Source organism: Manis javanica, chromosome 4, assembly GCF_040802235.1.
Source record: "Manis javanica isolate MJ-LG chromosome 4, MJ_LKY, whole genome shotgun sequence".
NCBI lineage: Eukaryota > Metazoa > Chordata > Mammalia > Pholidota > Manidae > Manis > Manis javanica.
Genome location: NC_133159.1, coordinates 179,751,199 through 179,766,575, shown reverse-complemented (window position 1 = coordinate 179,766,575; position 15,377 = coordinate 179,751,199). Strand labels below are relative to the sequence as shown.

Here is a 15,377-nt window from a genome sequence, read left to right as displayed (position 1 = left end):
CAACTCTCAGGAACCCCCAACCCAACTCCCAAGGGCACAGCAGGACCCTGGCAGGGCAGTCCAGAAAAACCAGCTTGTTTACAAGATGAGTACAGTTGCTATTTTAAGAAGTTGATGGCTGGCAGTGTGAGGAATGGGACCCCAGATGGGGGTGGGGAAGGGGTGTCACTACGCATGCTGTAGGGGCAGACTGCCAGGGTGTTGTTCATAATGCAAGTTCCATAAAACCACCCCCCAGGGTGTACCCCAGTGAGGAATTTCTCTTCCTACTACCACTAGGCTGAAGCCCAACCAATGATAATGGAGATTATGAACAAGAAAAATATTTATTCATCTCCAAATCAGTCTAACGAACAGAAGGTGCTGTGCGTCTTCCCCCAAGGCTTTTTAATACATTCAGACAGTCTAGGGGCTGTGAGTGCACCCCACACTTCCTAACAGTGGCAGGGTATTTACATAAAGCTGGGTGTTGTAGGTCAGGCAAAGCCCCTCCCTATTGCCAAGGGGTGGGAGCAAGGAAAATGAAGCGCTTCTGCTGCCCTGGGTGGGCATGTGCCTCGCTGGTGCTGTCAGAATGGCAGCCCAAGGCCCTGGGTAGTGACCCCAAATCCAAGAGCCAGCAGACACTACAGCAGTGAGCACGGGGCTGCCCGCACCCAGAATATGAAGGGGTTGGGTGCAGCCGCTCTGGGGGTGGGAGTACACCTGAGTGAGGGGGAAGCCTGCCCAGCACCGACAGCAGGTGGGAGGCCCCGCAGCCTTGTCTTTGGCAGAGAACCCCAAGTAAGCGGCCACCACGGCCTGGGCCTGCCTCCAGCCGGGGAAAAGCTAAGGCGTATCAAAAACAGCGTATCAGGCACTTCTACTCCAGGCAGGGCTGGGGGTCATTAAAAGCAACCACAGAACACATTTAGCTAAAACCCTTTTCTAAAAAATGCCCTTGAGGAGTGGTGGGTAAGGCCCCTGGGGCGTAGGCACTTAGGTGGAGGCTCCAGCAGCGGGACTGGGGAAGGCAGGGCCTCTCCAGACTGTGGCTCCAGCAGGCGCCAGGTGGGATGAGGGGCCCAAGGCTCTGCAAGCCTTGTGGGGGGAGTCCAGGGCAGAGCGGAGGGCCCCTAGGTGCCCCCGTGCCCCTTGCCATGCCCAGCTGCAGCTCAGTACACTGGGGGCGGCTGGTAGCCCTCAGTGGTCTCAGCATTCTGGGCAAACGGTGGCTGTTGGTAGTTGTCCACAGACGCACCTGGGTAGGAGGCGTAGGCCGTGCTGGGGTCTGGAGTGGGGTCCACATAGTTCTGGATAAAATCATCCACTCCAGCCTTGTAGCGCTGGTAGGCCAGGGAGGCCAGCACACCCTGCAGGGAGCCACAAGGTTTGGGTTTCTCAGCTGCCCACCACCCTTCACAAAGTCACCACAACCTTGCTCACCCTGCCCACCTACCCAGGAGAAGATGGAAAAGAAGCTGAAGGTGATGGCCGCTCGTGCCGAGTCAGCTCCCACCAGCACGTCTTCTATATTGGTGGCTGCCCACTGGTTGGTAAGGAAGCAGAAACCCACGAACCACAGGAAGGTCCAGAGAGCTAAGGAGAGGGCAGGGGGTCAGGATCAGTTCCACGGAGGAGACAGGGGCTTTCCAGGGACCCAGGAGGGGCCCCGTGGGTGGGGAGGGAGGCCCTGTGGCAGGGATCTCCCAGAAGCCTCTAGGAGGTACGCAGGGCACATGCAGAGGCCAGGGTGGAGATGCGATGTCCTCTCAGGAAGTCCAGTCCCGAAGCCCCACACTTACGACTCAGCACCAGTGGGTTTCAGCAGATGGTCAGAAATCACTGTGTGCAAATCTGCTTGAGTGGGACTGGGGCCCTAGGCTGCTCCCTGACCCTCCCGAGGGTGCTGAGTTCCCGTAATCATGGAACCCTGGAGTTGGGGGAACACTGCTCCTTTCACCTTCCAAGATCAAATGGAAGCACTGCTGGCAGTTACCTGAAAAGAGCAGGTCGCCGATGACCAGGTACTTGCGGTCAGTGACATTGCTGATTTGGGGGAAATAGACGTCAACTACCAAGAAGCAGGCGGATGCCAGGAAAGCCAGCACCCCGATGGCACTGGCATAGCGGCAGGCGTCCTCGTTGTGGTTGAACACGCAGTACTTCTGTTTGGACTCATGGGTATTGCTGTAGCCCTCACCGAAGATGCACGAGAACACGATCAAGGCAAAGACCTGAGCAGACAGGGGTAAGGGCCGAGTGGTCACACAGAACTCCACGGGGGGAGCACATATAGTGGGGGATATTGGCAGGGGGTCTGAACACTAGCCTCTCCCGCTGCTGCTGTTCCCCTTCAGGGGTTGGCATTGCAGCCCCTTCTGGACCTGGGGAGTAGGATGACAAGCAAGTTTCTTCCTAGGGCAGTGCCCCCGTGTCTGTTCTCCCAGGCCAGAGACCAAATCAGATTCGCCATCAAAGGGGCATGGCTGGGGATTCCTAGACTGGGACGCAAAGGCAGTGGCTGGGGATCTCCTGGGAGGGGACTGCTGCAATCCAGCAGACTGGAGGCTTCATCCTGTAAGTGATGGGGATTCAGGGCAATCCACCACGCTTGCCCACCCCCACTTTCAAGGAGTTTTAAACACAATGGGCCACAAAGTCATAGAAACCCAAACATGGAATCTCACCTCCTGATCACCTTATGCCTAAGTCACCCCTACAGCTCTCAGCCTCTGCTTGAATACCCCAGGAATGGAGGGCTCCCCCACAACTCTCAGGAAAGCCTGGCCAGTGTGCTTTGAGCTGAAACCCATGCTCCCAGACTCCCATCTCCCACGGCCCCCCCCGACTCTTCCCTGCTCCAGGCTGGCCTCCCCACTTTGGCCAGTTTTCTTCCTACAAGAACTTCTGGCCTCTTTGGCATCCTGGCCCTTCCCCTGCAAGGCCCTGCAGCTGCCCACAGTGGGTCCTTCCTGCACAGGGCATCCAGGCTGATCTGTGGACACAGCCTGCTCTCAGATCCCTGGAGGTTCTAGGGTGAGGGTAGAAGGGGGTGCACCTGCCAGAACTCCGGAAGGAGCCCCAGGCCCTGGGGAAAGCCTCGTGTCTCCTCATCTCCCCAAACTTCAAGGCCAGGGCCCATCCCCGCCGCATGTCAGCAGATACAGGACAGTCTGGACACCCGCCTCCCTCTGGGGCAGGCCCGGGCCTCTCCCCTGCCCTGCCCTGGCTGCACAAAGCCCTCTCAGTAGGCTCTGGGGCTGGCAGTCACAAGCCCCACCCCCAGCTGGAGATGAGGCCGGAACTCTGGGATGCTGGGAACCGTGTGCCAGGCCCGACTCCTGGCACTGCCATCCGGGCACATGGGACATCTGCTCCTTGGGATCAGACCCCACAGATGACAGGGAGGGAGCGTGGCAGCCACCAAGACTCCTCGGAGGGCTCCAGTCCCCAGCAGGTGTGGCGTGGTTCCCGCATCCCAGCCCTCTCTCTCTAACACCTGGTCCAGCTCTGGCAACCCCTGTCCGAGAGAGAGCACAAGACCCCAGCCCGCCCACCACAGAAATCTGTGCTGGAGGCTCCCCCGGCCCACGGGCAGAGGTACGCCCGGTGTCTTGGGCGGGGAAGCAGAGGCTGGCCTGCTCCTGAGGGGAACAGAGGCCCTGTTTCTGGGCACACGCCTCCCCCACCCCCGACCTCACGTGGCTTAGGAAAGCCCCTTCCCGGTGAATTCCCCCAGCCGGAGTCGGCACTCGCGGCTCCCGGCCACCTGTCCTGGAGCCACCCCAAGCTCCTCCCACTGCCAGCGGGGCGACGGCCGGCGCCTCCGGCCCCCTAGCCGGGGCCCGGACGACGGGGGTGGGGAGCGGCGGGCCCGGGGCCCGGGAGGTGGGCTGCGCGGCGCGGCCCGCTCGCCCACCCCACGCGCGCCGCCCCCACCCCGGCCCTCGGCCGCCGCCACCTGTCGCGCTCGCGGGCTCGCGCCTCCCGCCCCGGGCCCGAGGTGGGGGGGCCCCCCGGCGCCCGCGGCGGCTCACCAGGCTCACGGCGCGCACCACCACCTGCGGCTGCGTCAGGAAGCGCCGCAGGTCGAACGAGCCGCCCGCCTTGGCCGCGCCGTAAGCCCCGCTCTCCATGTCGCCGTCGCTGCCGCCGCGGACGCGGGGGAACCAACCGAACGCCCGGCCGCCCGCCCCGCCCCGGGGCGTGGCCAGCGCGGCTCCAGGGACCGGAGGCAAAGTGCGGCCCTTGGCGGCGGCGACGGTGGGGCGCCCTGACCGCAGGGACTGCGTCCCGGGAACAGCGTCCAGCCCCCCGGGGCGCGCCGTCCGGCCTTGCTTCTGGCCGGGCCCTCGTCCCGCTGCTACGCTGGCCCGTGGCGCCACCAGCAAGGGGCTAGAGTCTCTAGGAAGAGACGCACAAAGGGCCCGTCCCTCTGCCCCAGCCACCGTTTGCCCCTGCCCTCCCGCCGCCTCCTCCGGGAAGCCCCTCCAGACGCCCGTCTGGACCTCATTTGCCCAGGAGCCAGGCTCAAAAACACTCCTTCTCTTCCCGTCGGTCCACTCAAAACCCCAAGCCACCGTCTGGCCTGTCACTCTTCCTTCCTCTCTGGAGCTAAGCCTGGGGTGGGATCGAGCCCCCCCGCCCGCCTCCAATTCTTCCCGTTCTGTGTGACTTCAGACTTGCAGGAGCCGAGGTGGTGTGCAGACAGAAACAAGCTCCCAGGGTGACAGGCAGCGGGCAAAGTTTAATCCAGTTCTTTGATGTGTTCAAGGAAGGCTGGGGAAGGCTGTGTGTGTGCTCAGGGGCCACCGGCTGGCTCACAAGGAGAAATTCCAGGCACGCTTTGCGGGGTGCAGGTAAGGGTTAATGAGGGGGGTGCTGTTCAGGTGGCACCCAGCCCAGAGCTTCCCGGGTGAGCTGGTCAGTGAGACATTGGTGGGTGGAGCCCGAGAGTCGGGCCCCCTGGAGATGCGGTGCCACTCCAAAAAAGGGTGGGGCGGGCGTGGGGGTGTTGGAGGTGGCCCCCCTTGGGTTGCCCCATTTCCAGTGGACCTCCCCTTCCATTACAGCCCCATCCCATGCTTAAATCCTCAAAATAACACCACGTGTGTTCACTGGAGGACACAAAGGCTCCAAGAACCCTTCTTCAGACGGCGGGTCGCTCTGGAGGCAGTGAGGAGGGCCGCTCTGCCCAGCCCGCATCTTCTGGTCACCTGAGGACAAAGGCGTTAAGATTCCCGGTTAGGCAGGGATGCCTCTCAGCCACCCCCTCCTAAGGCCTCCAGGAATTTTACAGTGTCAAGCGCATCAGTGCCCTGGGCAGGTGTAAGGCTTAGTCACCCCATAAAATGAAGGGGGCACTTAATCACCAAGAGGGCAAGCACTAGCCCCTGGTCACATGGTGAGTGGGAGCCAGGACTCTGAACCTCATTTGTTTATTTCCCCATGAGGGAAAACAGGTTCAGGGAGGCGACGGGGCTCACCCATCCCGCGAGTCTAGCTTCTGGAAAGGACAGAGATTTAGGAAGAGGGACCCGGAGGTGAGTGCCAAGGATAGGGTCCCGGGCAGGGTCTGCTGAGAGGCTGGCCAGGGAGGGAGGCTGAGGACCTGGAGACAGCAGTACCTTAGAAACCAAGGGAGTTGAGAAGTTCACCAGAAAGAGGTGACCACCACCAAAGGCCAGGCAGAGGGAGCACAGAGGCCTGCAGGGCCTGGGATTGGACAAAGGCCCTCCCTGGTCACTTCACAAGTCAGCGAAGTGATGGCCTTGGAGAGTGGTCCCCAGGATGTCTTGCCCTTTTCACCAGCTAGGAAGCACTGAACTATGTGGGTCCCATGAAGGGCAGAAGCCCCTCCTCCACCCTAGTCCCAATGGCATTGTTCCCCATCTGGCCTCCCTCCTCAGCCCCACCTAGAGGCCAGCTGTCTCCATTGTAGGGCAGCTGGGAGCAATGGGCAGGGTCAGATAAAGCCACAAATGTGCGAGCCCTCAGCAGGCACTCAGTACACAGTAGGGCTTAAAAACTTGGAAGTCATGCATCAGTGATATGGTCCTCTCTTCGCCCTGGTGGCAGCCCTGCCCTACGAACGCACTGCCTGCTGCTCTCCAGCCAGGGCCCCTTGGGTTCACACAGGCCAGCAGCAGTTCACTGTGACCCCACACCCAGCACCATTTCCTACCTGGTCCGGACAGTCCAGCCCAGCATCCCAGAGGTGATAGCTGCAATGGAGGTAAGGCTGCCAGCCAACATGAAGGTGGGTGCCTGGGGCAGCTGTCCTGTGAGGGAGGCAGGCAGCTGGGTTGGGCTCCCTTTAGGCAGGGCCAGGGCAGGTACGGCTGCTCAGCCAAGTGGTGCTCTCCCTTCTCCCACCGACCTACCCAGAAGTGCCAGCCAGCTGCCCCTCTGGAAGCCAAGGGGCCTTCTCACCTGGGGGCACCAGCGTGAGGGGGCTGCACTGGACACTAACGTTATTTTCAGCCTGGCACTGGAACCAGTCCGACGTCTGGGTCAGTGGGAACGAGAAGTTGGCAGGCTGCCCGTGGTTCGGTCTCTGCTGCATGTGCACGTGCCCATCCTTTCTAACCAGGCTGTAGGTGATGGGTGGGCTGCCCGAGGATGCCTGGCAGGAAATCTCTACCCTGGGGCCTGCTCCTCTGTCCAGGAGAGTGAAGTCAGCCTGCAGCTGGGACACAGGGTCTGACAGGGTGCGAGAAGGGAGCACACGCATGGCTGGGAGACCCTCTCCCCAGCAAGTTCCCCTTGTTACAAAATGACAAATGGGCCTGGAGGCCTGTGATTGCCACTTCCTCCAGGTAACCTTCTGGATTATTCTCTCTACCTTGTGTCTGGGCTTCTGCCTTACCCACCACAAGAGTTCACATCTGGTTGTATTCTTGTTTGGTATGTTGTGGGTTGCCAGACTTAGCAAATAAAAATACGGGGTGCCCAGTTAAGTTTGAATTACAGATAAACAAGGAGTAATTTTTTAGTATAAGTAGGTCTATGTAAAACTTACCTGGGAAACCTGTTTATATTCTTTCAGTCTTTTACTGCATTATATAGTCCTTCATGACAAGAACTGTCACTTAGCAGACTCTAGATTCTAGAATCATCTAGGGCCTTCAGCCTCATGTTCAAAACAGCCTTAATGATGAGTAATAACCACTACCCTTTGTTGTATACTTACCACCTACTAAAAAAGTCCATGGATTCTTTTCTGCCCTCCTGGAGTAGTTACTATTTATCTTCTTTTTGCAGAGAAGCAACCAAGACCCAGAGAGGTTGAGTGACTTGCCCAAGACCACACAGCCTCCAGACCCTGGGCTCTCCTCCCCTAGGCTGTCTTTTCTCAGGGGTGGGTCCAGGGGGTCATGTCCTACCTGGTTCAAATGTCCCATACCCCCCACCAGAAGGATGCCTGAGTTAAGATCAGGATAGAAATGGGAAGGACACAGGTCTGAAGGCTGCCTTTGCCACTTGAATGCTGGGTGGCCTGGGGCAACGCTCTTCACCAGCAAGAGCTTTAGCTTCCACCTCTATCTGGAGCAACCATGCATCCCACCCTTGAGCTGCTGTGAAGATTAAACTACATAAAGCAAAAAAGGTGCCTACTTTATCAGCCTGAGGTCAGCACTCAACAGAGGGAGCCCGCCCTGCAGTACTTCCCCAGGACTGTTGCCCTTGGGCTCCTCGGTACTCCCCTGCAGCCCCCACAGGCCCCTGCCAGGAGACTGTGCCCTGGCAGCCCAGGTAGGAACTACTCTGCCTTTAGGGACTGAGGGTGCCCTCAGGGGTGGCAACCTGTCCTGTCCCCACACTCTCTCTCAGCCCCAGACCACTGTTCCCACAATTCCCACCCCAGGAGCTTCTATTTGTCTGCCAGACCTACAGCCTGCATGCCCCCCACCCCAGCACCCCATGTGCTCACTGGCCCACAGCTCCCAGTACATCTGCAGCTTGGCACTGGTCCTGTGCACTCCCCAGTTGGAGGCCGCCTGGCAGGAGTAGGTGAGCAGTTCTGGCCTGGACTTGAGTGTGATGTTGATGCTAAAGGAGGCCGGGTCTCTGGTCTTCACCACCTTCTTGGCGACCTCAGTGTCCTGGCTCCCCCAGAGGGTGTAGGTGACAGGCGGGGACGCCTGGGGTGAGTGGCATGTTATGAGAACCCGACGGCCTCTGGGGAAAACCTCCAGGACTCTGTAGGCAATGAAGGTCTCAAGGGTGATTTCTGGGGGGTGAAACAGTTCAGGGAGGAAGAAGGAGACCAAGGTTTATCAAGCACTGGAAGAAAATGCTGGCTAGGCAGTTCCCCAAAAAGTTTAATAATTACCATATGACCCAGCAGTTCCGCTCCTAGGTATCTACCAAATTACTTGAAAACAGGGACTCAGATACATGTGCACACGTGTGCATAGAAGCACTATTCATAATAGCCAAAAGGTACACACAGCCCTCATGTCCCCCAGTGGATGAATGGATAAACATGATATGGTCCATCCTTGCAACGGAATAGTACTCAGCCATAAAAAGGAGTGAAGTACCGATGCCTCCTATGGCACAGATGAACCTTAAGGATACTCTGCTAAGTGCAATAAGTCAGACGCAGAAGGCAACATATTGTATGACCCATTCATGTGAAATACCCAGAACAGGGAAATCCCTAGAGATAGAAAGCAGATTGGTGGTTAGTAGGGACTTGGGGAACAGGAGAGGGGAGTGACCACTTAATGGGTCTGAGGTCTCCCTTCGGGGTGATGGGAATGTTCTGGAACTGGATAGGGTTGGTGGTTGCACCGCATTGTGAAGGCACTAAATGCCGCTGAATTGTTCACTAAGAAATGGTTAATTTTGTGTTATGTGAATTTCACCTCAATTAAAAAAAAAAAGAAATTGCTGGAAAAGAGAGTCTACCTCCTGGGTTTAGACTCTTTCTTCCCAGAATATTTTACTAGAAAAATAAAATGAAGTCAGGGCAAGGGCAGGAAGCATGGAAAAATTTGGAACATAGGTTAGGAGGGCTGACACTGGGTTTAACTTCAGATACAACAGTTTTGTGGACTGTAAGCTGTAGGGGACAGATGCTCTGCCCTTCTTGCCTATCCCCATATCCCGGACCCCTGGCAGGAGCCCAGAGGTGCCCTGTTTGTTGGCTGAGTGGTTCACATGAGGAGGCAGTTACTCTCCAGCTGCACAATGAAGTGCGGTGTGCAGTCGGCTCTTGTGTGATAAAGGTGCACACTCCGGGACCCTGCACCCAGAGAGGTCAGCATCTGCTTTGAAGGGGCAGTCAGAAGGCAGGGGCAGAAGACACGGCCCTGAGCCCCAAGAAGGAGGTGTCACAAAGGACTTGGAGGGTAACAGGCTGACCAGAGAGAGAGGCCACTTAGCGAAAGGAGGACCTCAGGAGAATGGGGGACCCTTGAAGGAGACACCCATGGCCCCCAGAGGACTCTCCTAGACTCCTGAAACCAAACCCCACCGTCCAGCCCGCTCCGAGCAGGTGTTCACCCAGCTAGACTGCCTCTCCGCATGAAACAAACTTTTCTGCTGTGCAGGTGAGTCTGGTGCAGAAAACATCTCTAAGATATTCCTACTGAGCCAAGACCACCACAGGGACTCAACAAAGGTGCCTGCTGAGGGGGGATGGGGAGACAGGGTTGTATTATGAATGGTGCCTTCTCAAGAATAGTGGGTAGGGGCAGTGCTCGGGCAGAGGGGTGGAGAGAAGGCTTCGGGACACCTAAATGTCGTATACTTCATACACCCCCCTTGTGCTGCTGCGCACGTTGGCTCTGGAAACCACAGTGTGATTGGGAAACTGTTCGCTGAGCAGAGAATTGGAACGAATGAGAAAGGGCTGCTCTTCAGAGACTTTTCCTCGGAATCTTAGTTTCTGATTACTAGGCGTATTTCTTTCTGACAGGGTTCTCAAGCAGGGGTGATTTTGCCTCTGGGGGACCTTTGCGTCTGGAGACATTTTTAGTTGTCAGGGAATGGGCTGGGGGGGCTGCTCCTGGCGTCTAGGTGGGGACAGGCAGTCTTCCCTTGCCCACAGCAAAGACACAAGCCAGTATTTTCTCATCTTGGCCTCTTTCTGAACGTCATGAGAACCCCATTAAAAAAAAATTGTTTTCCTCCCAAACAGCCTTTCATGCAAAATCTTATATTTGAGGTGAAAAAAACTGTTTCTAGAGCACAATCTCCTCTCTGGGGCACCTATTTTGCAAACTCCTCCCAGTAATTCCATCACTGTGACCCTGGGCCAAAGGACCAACTTCTCATTGTCCCAAGACAGTCTTGGGGCCAGAATCTTCCTTTTTGGGGGACATGGGAGTCCAGGGCTGAAGTGTGATGACACTTCTTTTTGCCCCATCACAGAGAGAAATGACCTTGACTTAACAAAAGTGGAAAAAGCTGGTCTGCCTTCATTTCCATTTCAACAGCCATGAATAGAAGCATGATTTACATAAATTCAGACACGGTCATTTTTTTAGTACTCTGTGCAGTGCAGCATTCACTCTATACTCTAATAAGACTTGTATCTTTTTTTTCCTTGGGATTATTTAGTTTATGCATCTAATCCACCGATAACAAGTGGTCTATCATTTAATTAAAAATCCATCAACTGTATCAGAACACTTGAATGATGGAATGGCACATTCAAAATTCGATGAAGCGATGAGGCCACCCTGGGACTAAAGCAGAGCCCAGCCAAGGCTGGGGGCATGGGTGGCCATGTGGAGCTTCGTCCTGTTGCTACAGAAGGAAGCCCCGTTGGGCTGCTGCCCGCCACAGCTCAGAGGCCTTGGGGTGGCCCCAGCCTCTCTCTAGACCTGTCTCTGTGATAACCGAAGGCTTGGAGTTTGCAGTCCCACACTAGTGACCCAGTTTATTAGACCCGAGGTGGGGTCCAGGGATCTGGTTTTGAACATGCAGCCCGCCTTTTGAGGGATGAATTATATCCTCCATGAAGATATGTTCAATGGGAATGGGACCTCATTTGGAAATAGAGCCTTTACAGATGTAAAGGGTGGGTCCATTACTCATAAGTGGAGGAGAGACAGACACAGACAGGGCAGGAGGCCATGTGAGAACTGAGGCCGGCACTGGAGTGCTGCCGTCACTAGCCCTGGACACCTAGGATGCCAGCAGCCATGAGACGGGTGTGGGGCCGGTTCTCCCCAGGCCATCCTTGATTTTGGACTTGTGGCCCCCAGAACCTGGAGAGAATTCATTTCTGTTGTTTAAACATCCCAGTGTGTGGTCCTTCGTTATGGCAGCCCCACAACACCATACGGCACCACCAGACATGTCCTGTGAGAGGCTCTCCAGCCTTGCTCAGGAGTCCCAGATGGGCTTGGGAGTGAAGGGAGGCGGCCTGTCAGGCCCTTGCGCTCTCTCTCGGGGTGTGCGCCAGCTTGAATCTGTCCTTCAGCCAGATATCCCCTGATCTGGCCTGCTGGGCCACCCACCCCTCCTGCCCTGCCCCTCCCAGGGCTCTGCCAGCTCCCTTTACGCCCACCCCCAGCCTCCCCAGCTCCCAAATCCTCGTGCTGAGCCCTCTGGAACCAAGTTCTCAGCCTTGCTCGGCATCTCGTCTTCTCCACCTGATGGAAAGCAGCCTTCTACAGGGCACGACCCACTGCCCTGCCATCTCAGGCGGTCCCCACAGCCCTCCTGGCCCTGACCTGGGACAACAAGGGTGGACATTCTCCTGGTATCTCTGGACCACTGCCCCTCCTTCCTTCCTGAACACCAGCCTTGAACCTCACCTCTGCAGACATGTCCCACCCTGCACTGCGGGCTACAATGCCCAGAAATCCTGTCACCCGCTGGAGGTTCCCGCCCTGGTTCCCACTCCCAATGCCACACTTGGTGGGGATTTCAAAACACACCTGTAATCTTTCCCATACCCTGGCTTTTCAACCCCTTAGCCTACCTTCTGCCTGCCTTCCCGCCCCCACTGAAATTGTGTCAGCTGTGGGATATTCCTTGTAAGGCTGCATTTATTCAGCTGATCCGTGTGGCAGCTCAGGCTAAAAACCCCAGGGTTTCCACTGTCTTTCACAGCAAGTGCTGTTGGCCTGACCTTCAGAATATATCTTGACCACTTCTCCCTTCCATTCCTGCTGCCATCCCATCTCTCCCCTGGGTTCCAGGAACAGCTACTGGCTCCCTGGGATTCCGCGCTAGGTCCCCATCCAGTTCCTGTCAAGGCAGCCGCCAGGACATGCAAATCAGACTCTTTCGTGCAAACCCTCCCATAGCCAGCTAGGCCCACAGGGCCCCCCATGCTCAGCCCCCCATGCCTCACCCCATCCCGCTTCCCCTCCCCCTTGCTTCTTGTGCTCTGGCCACGCAGGCCAAGTCCAGGGATGTCCTGCTCTTCCACCTCCTTCATGTCCTTGTTTGGGTGACCCCTTCTCAGCGATGACCTCCCGCCCAGCCCCTCCCCATGTCCCCTTCCCCTCTTCCCTGCCTGCATTTCTCGAGGGCCTATGACATCCTAGCAAGATCAGTTTTGTCATCACTGTGCCCCCGCCCCCTGGAATGTAAGCTACCGAAGGGCTGGGACCTTTGCTTTGTTTCTGTATCCTGGGGCCCAGAACAGTGCTTGGCACTAGACCGGGGCTCACCCAGTGTTTGCTGAATGAACGAATGCTTCAGCACTTGGTTTCTTAGGAGCTTAGCTAGCGGGCCTTGGTCCACAGGAGGTTGAGCAGAAGTCAGGGGCAGGAGGGGCGGCAGACTGGCCCTGTCCAGGTACTTCCCAGAGACCCAGAAGTCTGCAGTCAGCCCTGCTCTCTTTTCAGCGGAAACACCACCACGTTTGTTTTTAGAGCAAATGAGGAAATGATAGTTCAGCCTGTGCTGCGGTCAAGTGAGACCCGCCCTTCAGTGGAATCGAAGCAGATGCCGGCTCTGCGCCCCTGTGACCCAGGGACGGTACTGGCCGGGACAGGACTGGGAGGAATAGCTCCCCCCGCGTGGAGAAGAGGGGGGGACTCTCCACCTTGAGCTTAGAGGTGGCAGGGTTAGAAATGGGGGGGAAGGGAGCGGAGTGCCCCTCCCCAGGTCTGTACCACCCCCTGGGTGACTGGTGGCAGCGGCCCTGACATCCTCCCGCTGCCTTTGGGAGTGAGGCAGCCTTCCGTTTGCTGGTTTGCTGGCCGTGGGAGGGCGGCCACCTGGACGGCCACGCTACCCCCCCTCCCCTCTCCCGGTCCAAAGCGCCCCACCGGAATGCCCTCAGCCTGCTCTGGGGTCACACCCACCCGGCAGAAACTTGGGGCTCCCCGACGGGCTTCTGCTCCAGATCAGAACCTGGGGTGGCACAGCAGGGATACACCTGCCCAGAGCACGTCCTCTGCCCCCTTTACCCTCCTCCCTTACCCAACAAGAGCCAAGCACTTCCCTTGCCCCGTGTCCCCGAGGGGTCCCACACTGGCCTGTCCGTCTTCTCCTCTCCACTGCCCCCAGGGTCCTGCAGGGGCTGAGGCCAGGTTCCAGAACTGTCCAAGCTGTCCACCAGCAGACACGCCCTCACCATCAGCAACCTCCCCCGGCCAAGGCACCCGCCATGGGTGGGGGCTCTGACTCCAGGTCCCCGGCCGGAGCCTTCTCCCTCCAATGTGCTGGGCTACTCACCTACCTCCTGCCCCGCGGGGAAGCTGCTGGTGGCTGTAAGACATGGGGAAGGTGGCAAGGTGGTCAGTAGGGAGCCCAGAGCCGTGGGGAGGCCGGAGACCGCTGGCTGAGGTCAGAAGGGAGGCCCAGAACTCAGCAAGTATCTGCACTCATAGAAGCTTTTTCAAGGCCATTTAGTATCAGTAGCCCATTCTGCAGATGAATAAATAGTGTGTCCAGAATGGTGAAGCAATGAGTGGGTAAAGCAATACAGTCTGAGGCTCAAGCCTGGATCTTTGCCTCTGTCCTGTGCCCCACCTTCAGGCCCCACCTGTCCTGTGCTCCCTTTAGCCTGCCTCCTCAAGGCCCCGGCAATGGCCCCTCCCTCAGTGGCCCCCTCCCACAACATCCCCAGTTGGCTCACCCAGGGTGGCTGAGCAGAGCAGCAGAAGGAGGCTCATGCCTCTGCTGGCGTGGGGCCTTCTTCCCAGGCTTGCACAAGCTGCCTCGGTTGGGCCATCTCCACCCTGGGGCCCCTGGGCTGCTGTGGGTGTGTGTCTGCAGTGGGAAGATAACCTGGATAGCGCGATGGGGCCCCAGCAACTAGGGCTAGGCCCAGAACCACACACTCCCTCAGACAGCCCCACGGAATGAGGAGGTGCCCATCTGCAGCCAAACCTGGGCTTTCTTACTCGGCTGTCACTGCCGAGCTGAGGCCCTGGGCCTCTTTAGTAGGTAGATGTCCATGACCTGACCCCTGAAATATGTATGTTACCAGGCGAGGGGGACCCAAGGTTGCTAATCTGCTCTTTTGAGATGGGTGGGTAGGGTCATTCTGGGTCGTCAGGATGGGCCTGTAATCACGAAGGTCCTTCCAGAGCTCCCAGTGAGGGTCCGATGTAAAGGCAGGAGGTGGGCTCGGCCTGTTAAAGATGCAGACAGGAGAGACAACGTTTGCCATCTCACACTGGTTCGTTAGTGACCAGCAAGTGGGCACCATCCAGGTGGCTGATGCTGGGCTCAGCCCCCATGCTAAGCCTCAGAGGTTTAATGGGTGAGGCCCTTGGCCACAGCAGGGGTGGGATGCGTGTGTGACAGGCTCTATGCTCCAGCACTGCCCTTGAGCTCAGAGCAGGAAGGGCTGTCCTGCCCAGGGATGGTGGGTCATTCCCCAGGGACCTGGACCCAATGCCAGCTAGACCAAAAAGAGGCTAAGTCTCATCACAGACGTGGGCATGACCTTGTGGGCTGTCTGCAGCTGAGCTCAGGATCCAGAGAGAAGGGTGGGGGTGAGCAGGGCCTCCCAAAGCCAGAAACCTCCACAAGCACTAAGGCCAGACCAGGGCTGAACCCTCAGGGCGGCCAGGAGCAGACAATGGAGGGACAGGTGAGGTGGGGACAGACGGTGGCTCTGTGGGAGGCCTCTGCCGAGTCCCCAGGCAGCCCAGTTCCTCCCTAGCCAGTCCCTTCCCGGGTAGGTTCACGTAGTTTGTGCAGGAAACGTCCATTTTGGCCACCTTCCTCAGGGAGAACGTCCTGCCCCTGCTGTGGAACCATTTACTGCCCACTCAGACAGAGCCCCGCAGGTCAGAGGTCAGCCGTACCTCTGCCCCACACAGCCTGGGATGTGCACCTGACCCATGGGAGGCCAATTCTAGCCCGCCCTCGGGTTTCCTCACCCTTCTCAGTGGGACCCACTGCAGCCTGTGAGGTGTAGGCACGTGGGGCACCTGGTCTGGCAGGATGACTCTGCCTGCCTGGGA

General features: G+C 57.8%; 2 protein-coding genes and 1 long non-coding RNA gene across 9 annotated transcripts; 1 reads left to right on the top strand and 2 right to left on the bottom strand.

The window, feature by feature from the left end:
* Nucleotides 1–307: 307 nt before the first annotated feature.
* Nucleotides 308–4,183, bottom strand: SYNGR2 (synaptogyrin 2). Its single transcript, XM_036997034.2, has 4 exons — nucleotides 4,020–4,183; nucleotides 1,979–2,216; nucleotides 1,439–1,578; nucleotides 308–1,352 (listed from the first exon to the last, which is right to left on the bottom strand). The coding sequence occupies exons 1-4, from the start codon at nucleotides 4,116–4,118 to the stop codon at nucleotides 1,155–1,157; spliced, it is 675 nt and encodes a 224-aa protein (XP_036852929.1). The 5' UTR covers nucleotides 4,119–4,183; the 3' UTR covers nucleotides 308–1,154.
* Nucleotides 3,233–6,602, top strand: LOC118968125 (uncharacterized). Of its 4 annotated transcripts, none has more exons than XR_012130916.1 (4): nucleotides 3,233–3,439; nucleotides 4,663–5,525; nucleotides 6,061–6,217; nucleotides 6,466–6,602. It is a non-coding gene; the product is annotated as an uncharacterized lncRNA (long non-coding RNA). The 4 variants fall into 4 exon arrangements; XR_012130918.1 differs by lacking the exon at nucleotides 3,233–3,439 and adding an exon at nucleotides 4,087–4,221; XR_012130917.1 differs by lacking the exon at nucleotides 3,233–3,439 and adding an exon at nucleotides 4,147–4,245.
* C4H17orf99 (chromosome 4 C17orf99 homolog) lies at nucleotides 5,060–15,096 on the bottom strand. Of its 4 annotated transcripts, none has more exons than XM_036997030.2 (6): nucleotides 14,039–14,375; nucleotides 13,636–13,668; nucleotides 7,916–8,215; nucleotides 6,455–6,684; nucleotides 6,167–6,263; nucleotides 5,060–5,198 (listed from the first exon to the last, which is right to left on the bottom strand). In XM_036997030.2, the coding sequence occupies exons 1-6, from the start codon at nucleotides 14,073–14,075 to the stop codon at nucleotides 5,068–5,070; spliced, it is 828 nt and encodes a 275-aa protein (XP_036852925.2). In that variant the 5' UTR covers nucleotides 14,076–14,375; the 3' UTR covers nucleotides 5,060–5,067. The 4 variants fall into 4 exon arrangements, with proteins under 4 accessions (XP_036852925.2, XP_036852926.2, XP_036852924.2 ...); XM_036997031.2 differs by having other exon boundaries at nucleotides 6,415–6,684; nucleotides 14,039–14,374; XM_036997029.2 differs by lacking the exon at nucleotides 5,060–5,198 and having other exon boundaries at nucleotides 5,533–6,263; nucleotides 14,039–15,096.
* Between the last annotated feature and the right edge of the window lie 281 nt (nucleotides 15,097–15,377).

Bases quoted from the DNA above. Each gene is read 5' to 3' on its own strand.
- SYNGR2 (XM_036997034.2), bottom strand. From the start codon at position 4,118: ATGGAGAGCGGGGCTTACGGCGCGGCCAAGGCGGGCGGCTCGTTCGAC. The intron at 2,217-4,019 runs GTGAGCCGCCGC...CTGTCTGCTCAG, and splicing joins TGGTGCGCGCCGTGAGCCTG to GTCTTTGCCTTGATCGTGTT. The intron at 1,353-1,438 runs GTAGGTGGGCAG...GGCTCCCTGCAG, and splicing joins TCTTTTCCATCTTCTCCTGG to GGTGTGCTGGCCTCCCTGGC.
- C4H17orf99 (XM_036997029.2), bottom strand. From the start codon at position 14,075: ATGAGCCTCCTTCTGCTGCTCTGCTCAGCCACCCTGG. The intron at 8,216-13,635 runs GTGAGTAGCCCA...TTCACCCCCCAG, and splicing joins CCCCGCGGGGCAGGAGGTAG to AAATCACCCTTGAGACCTTC. The intron at 6,264-6,454 runs GTTAGTGTCCAG...CCTCCCTCACAG, and splicing joins AGTGCCAGGCTGAAAATAAC to GACAGCTGCCCCAGGCACCC.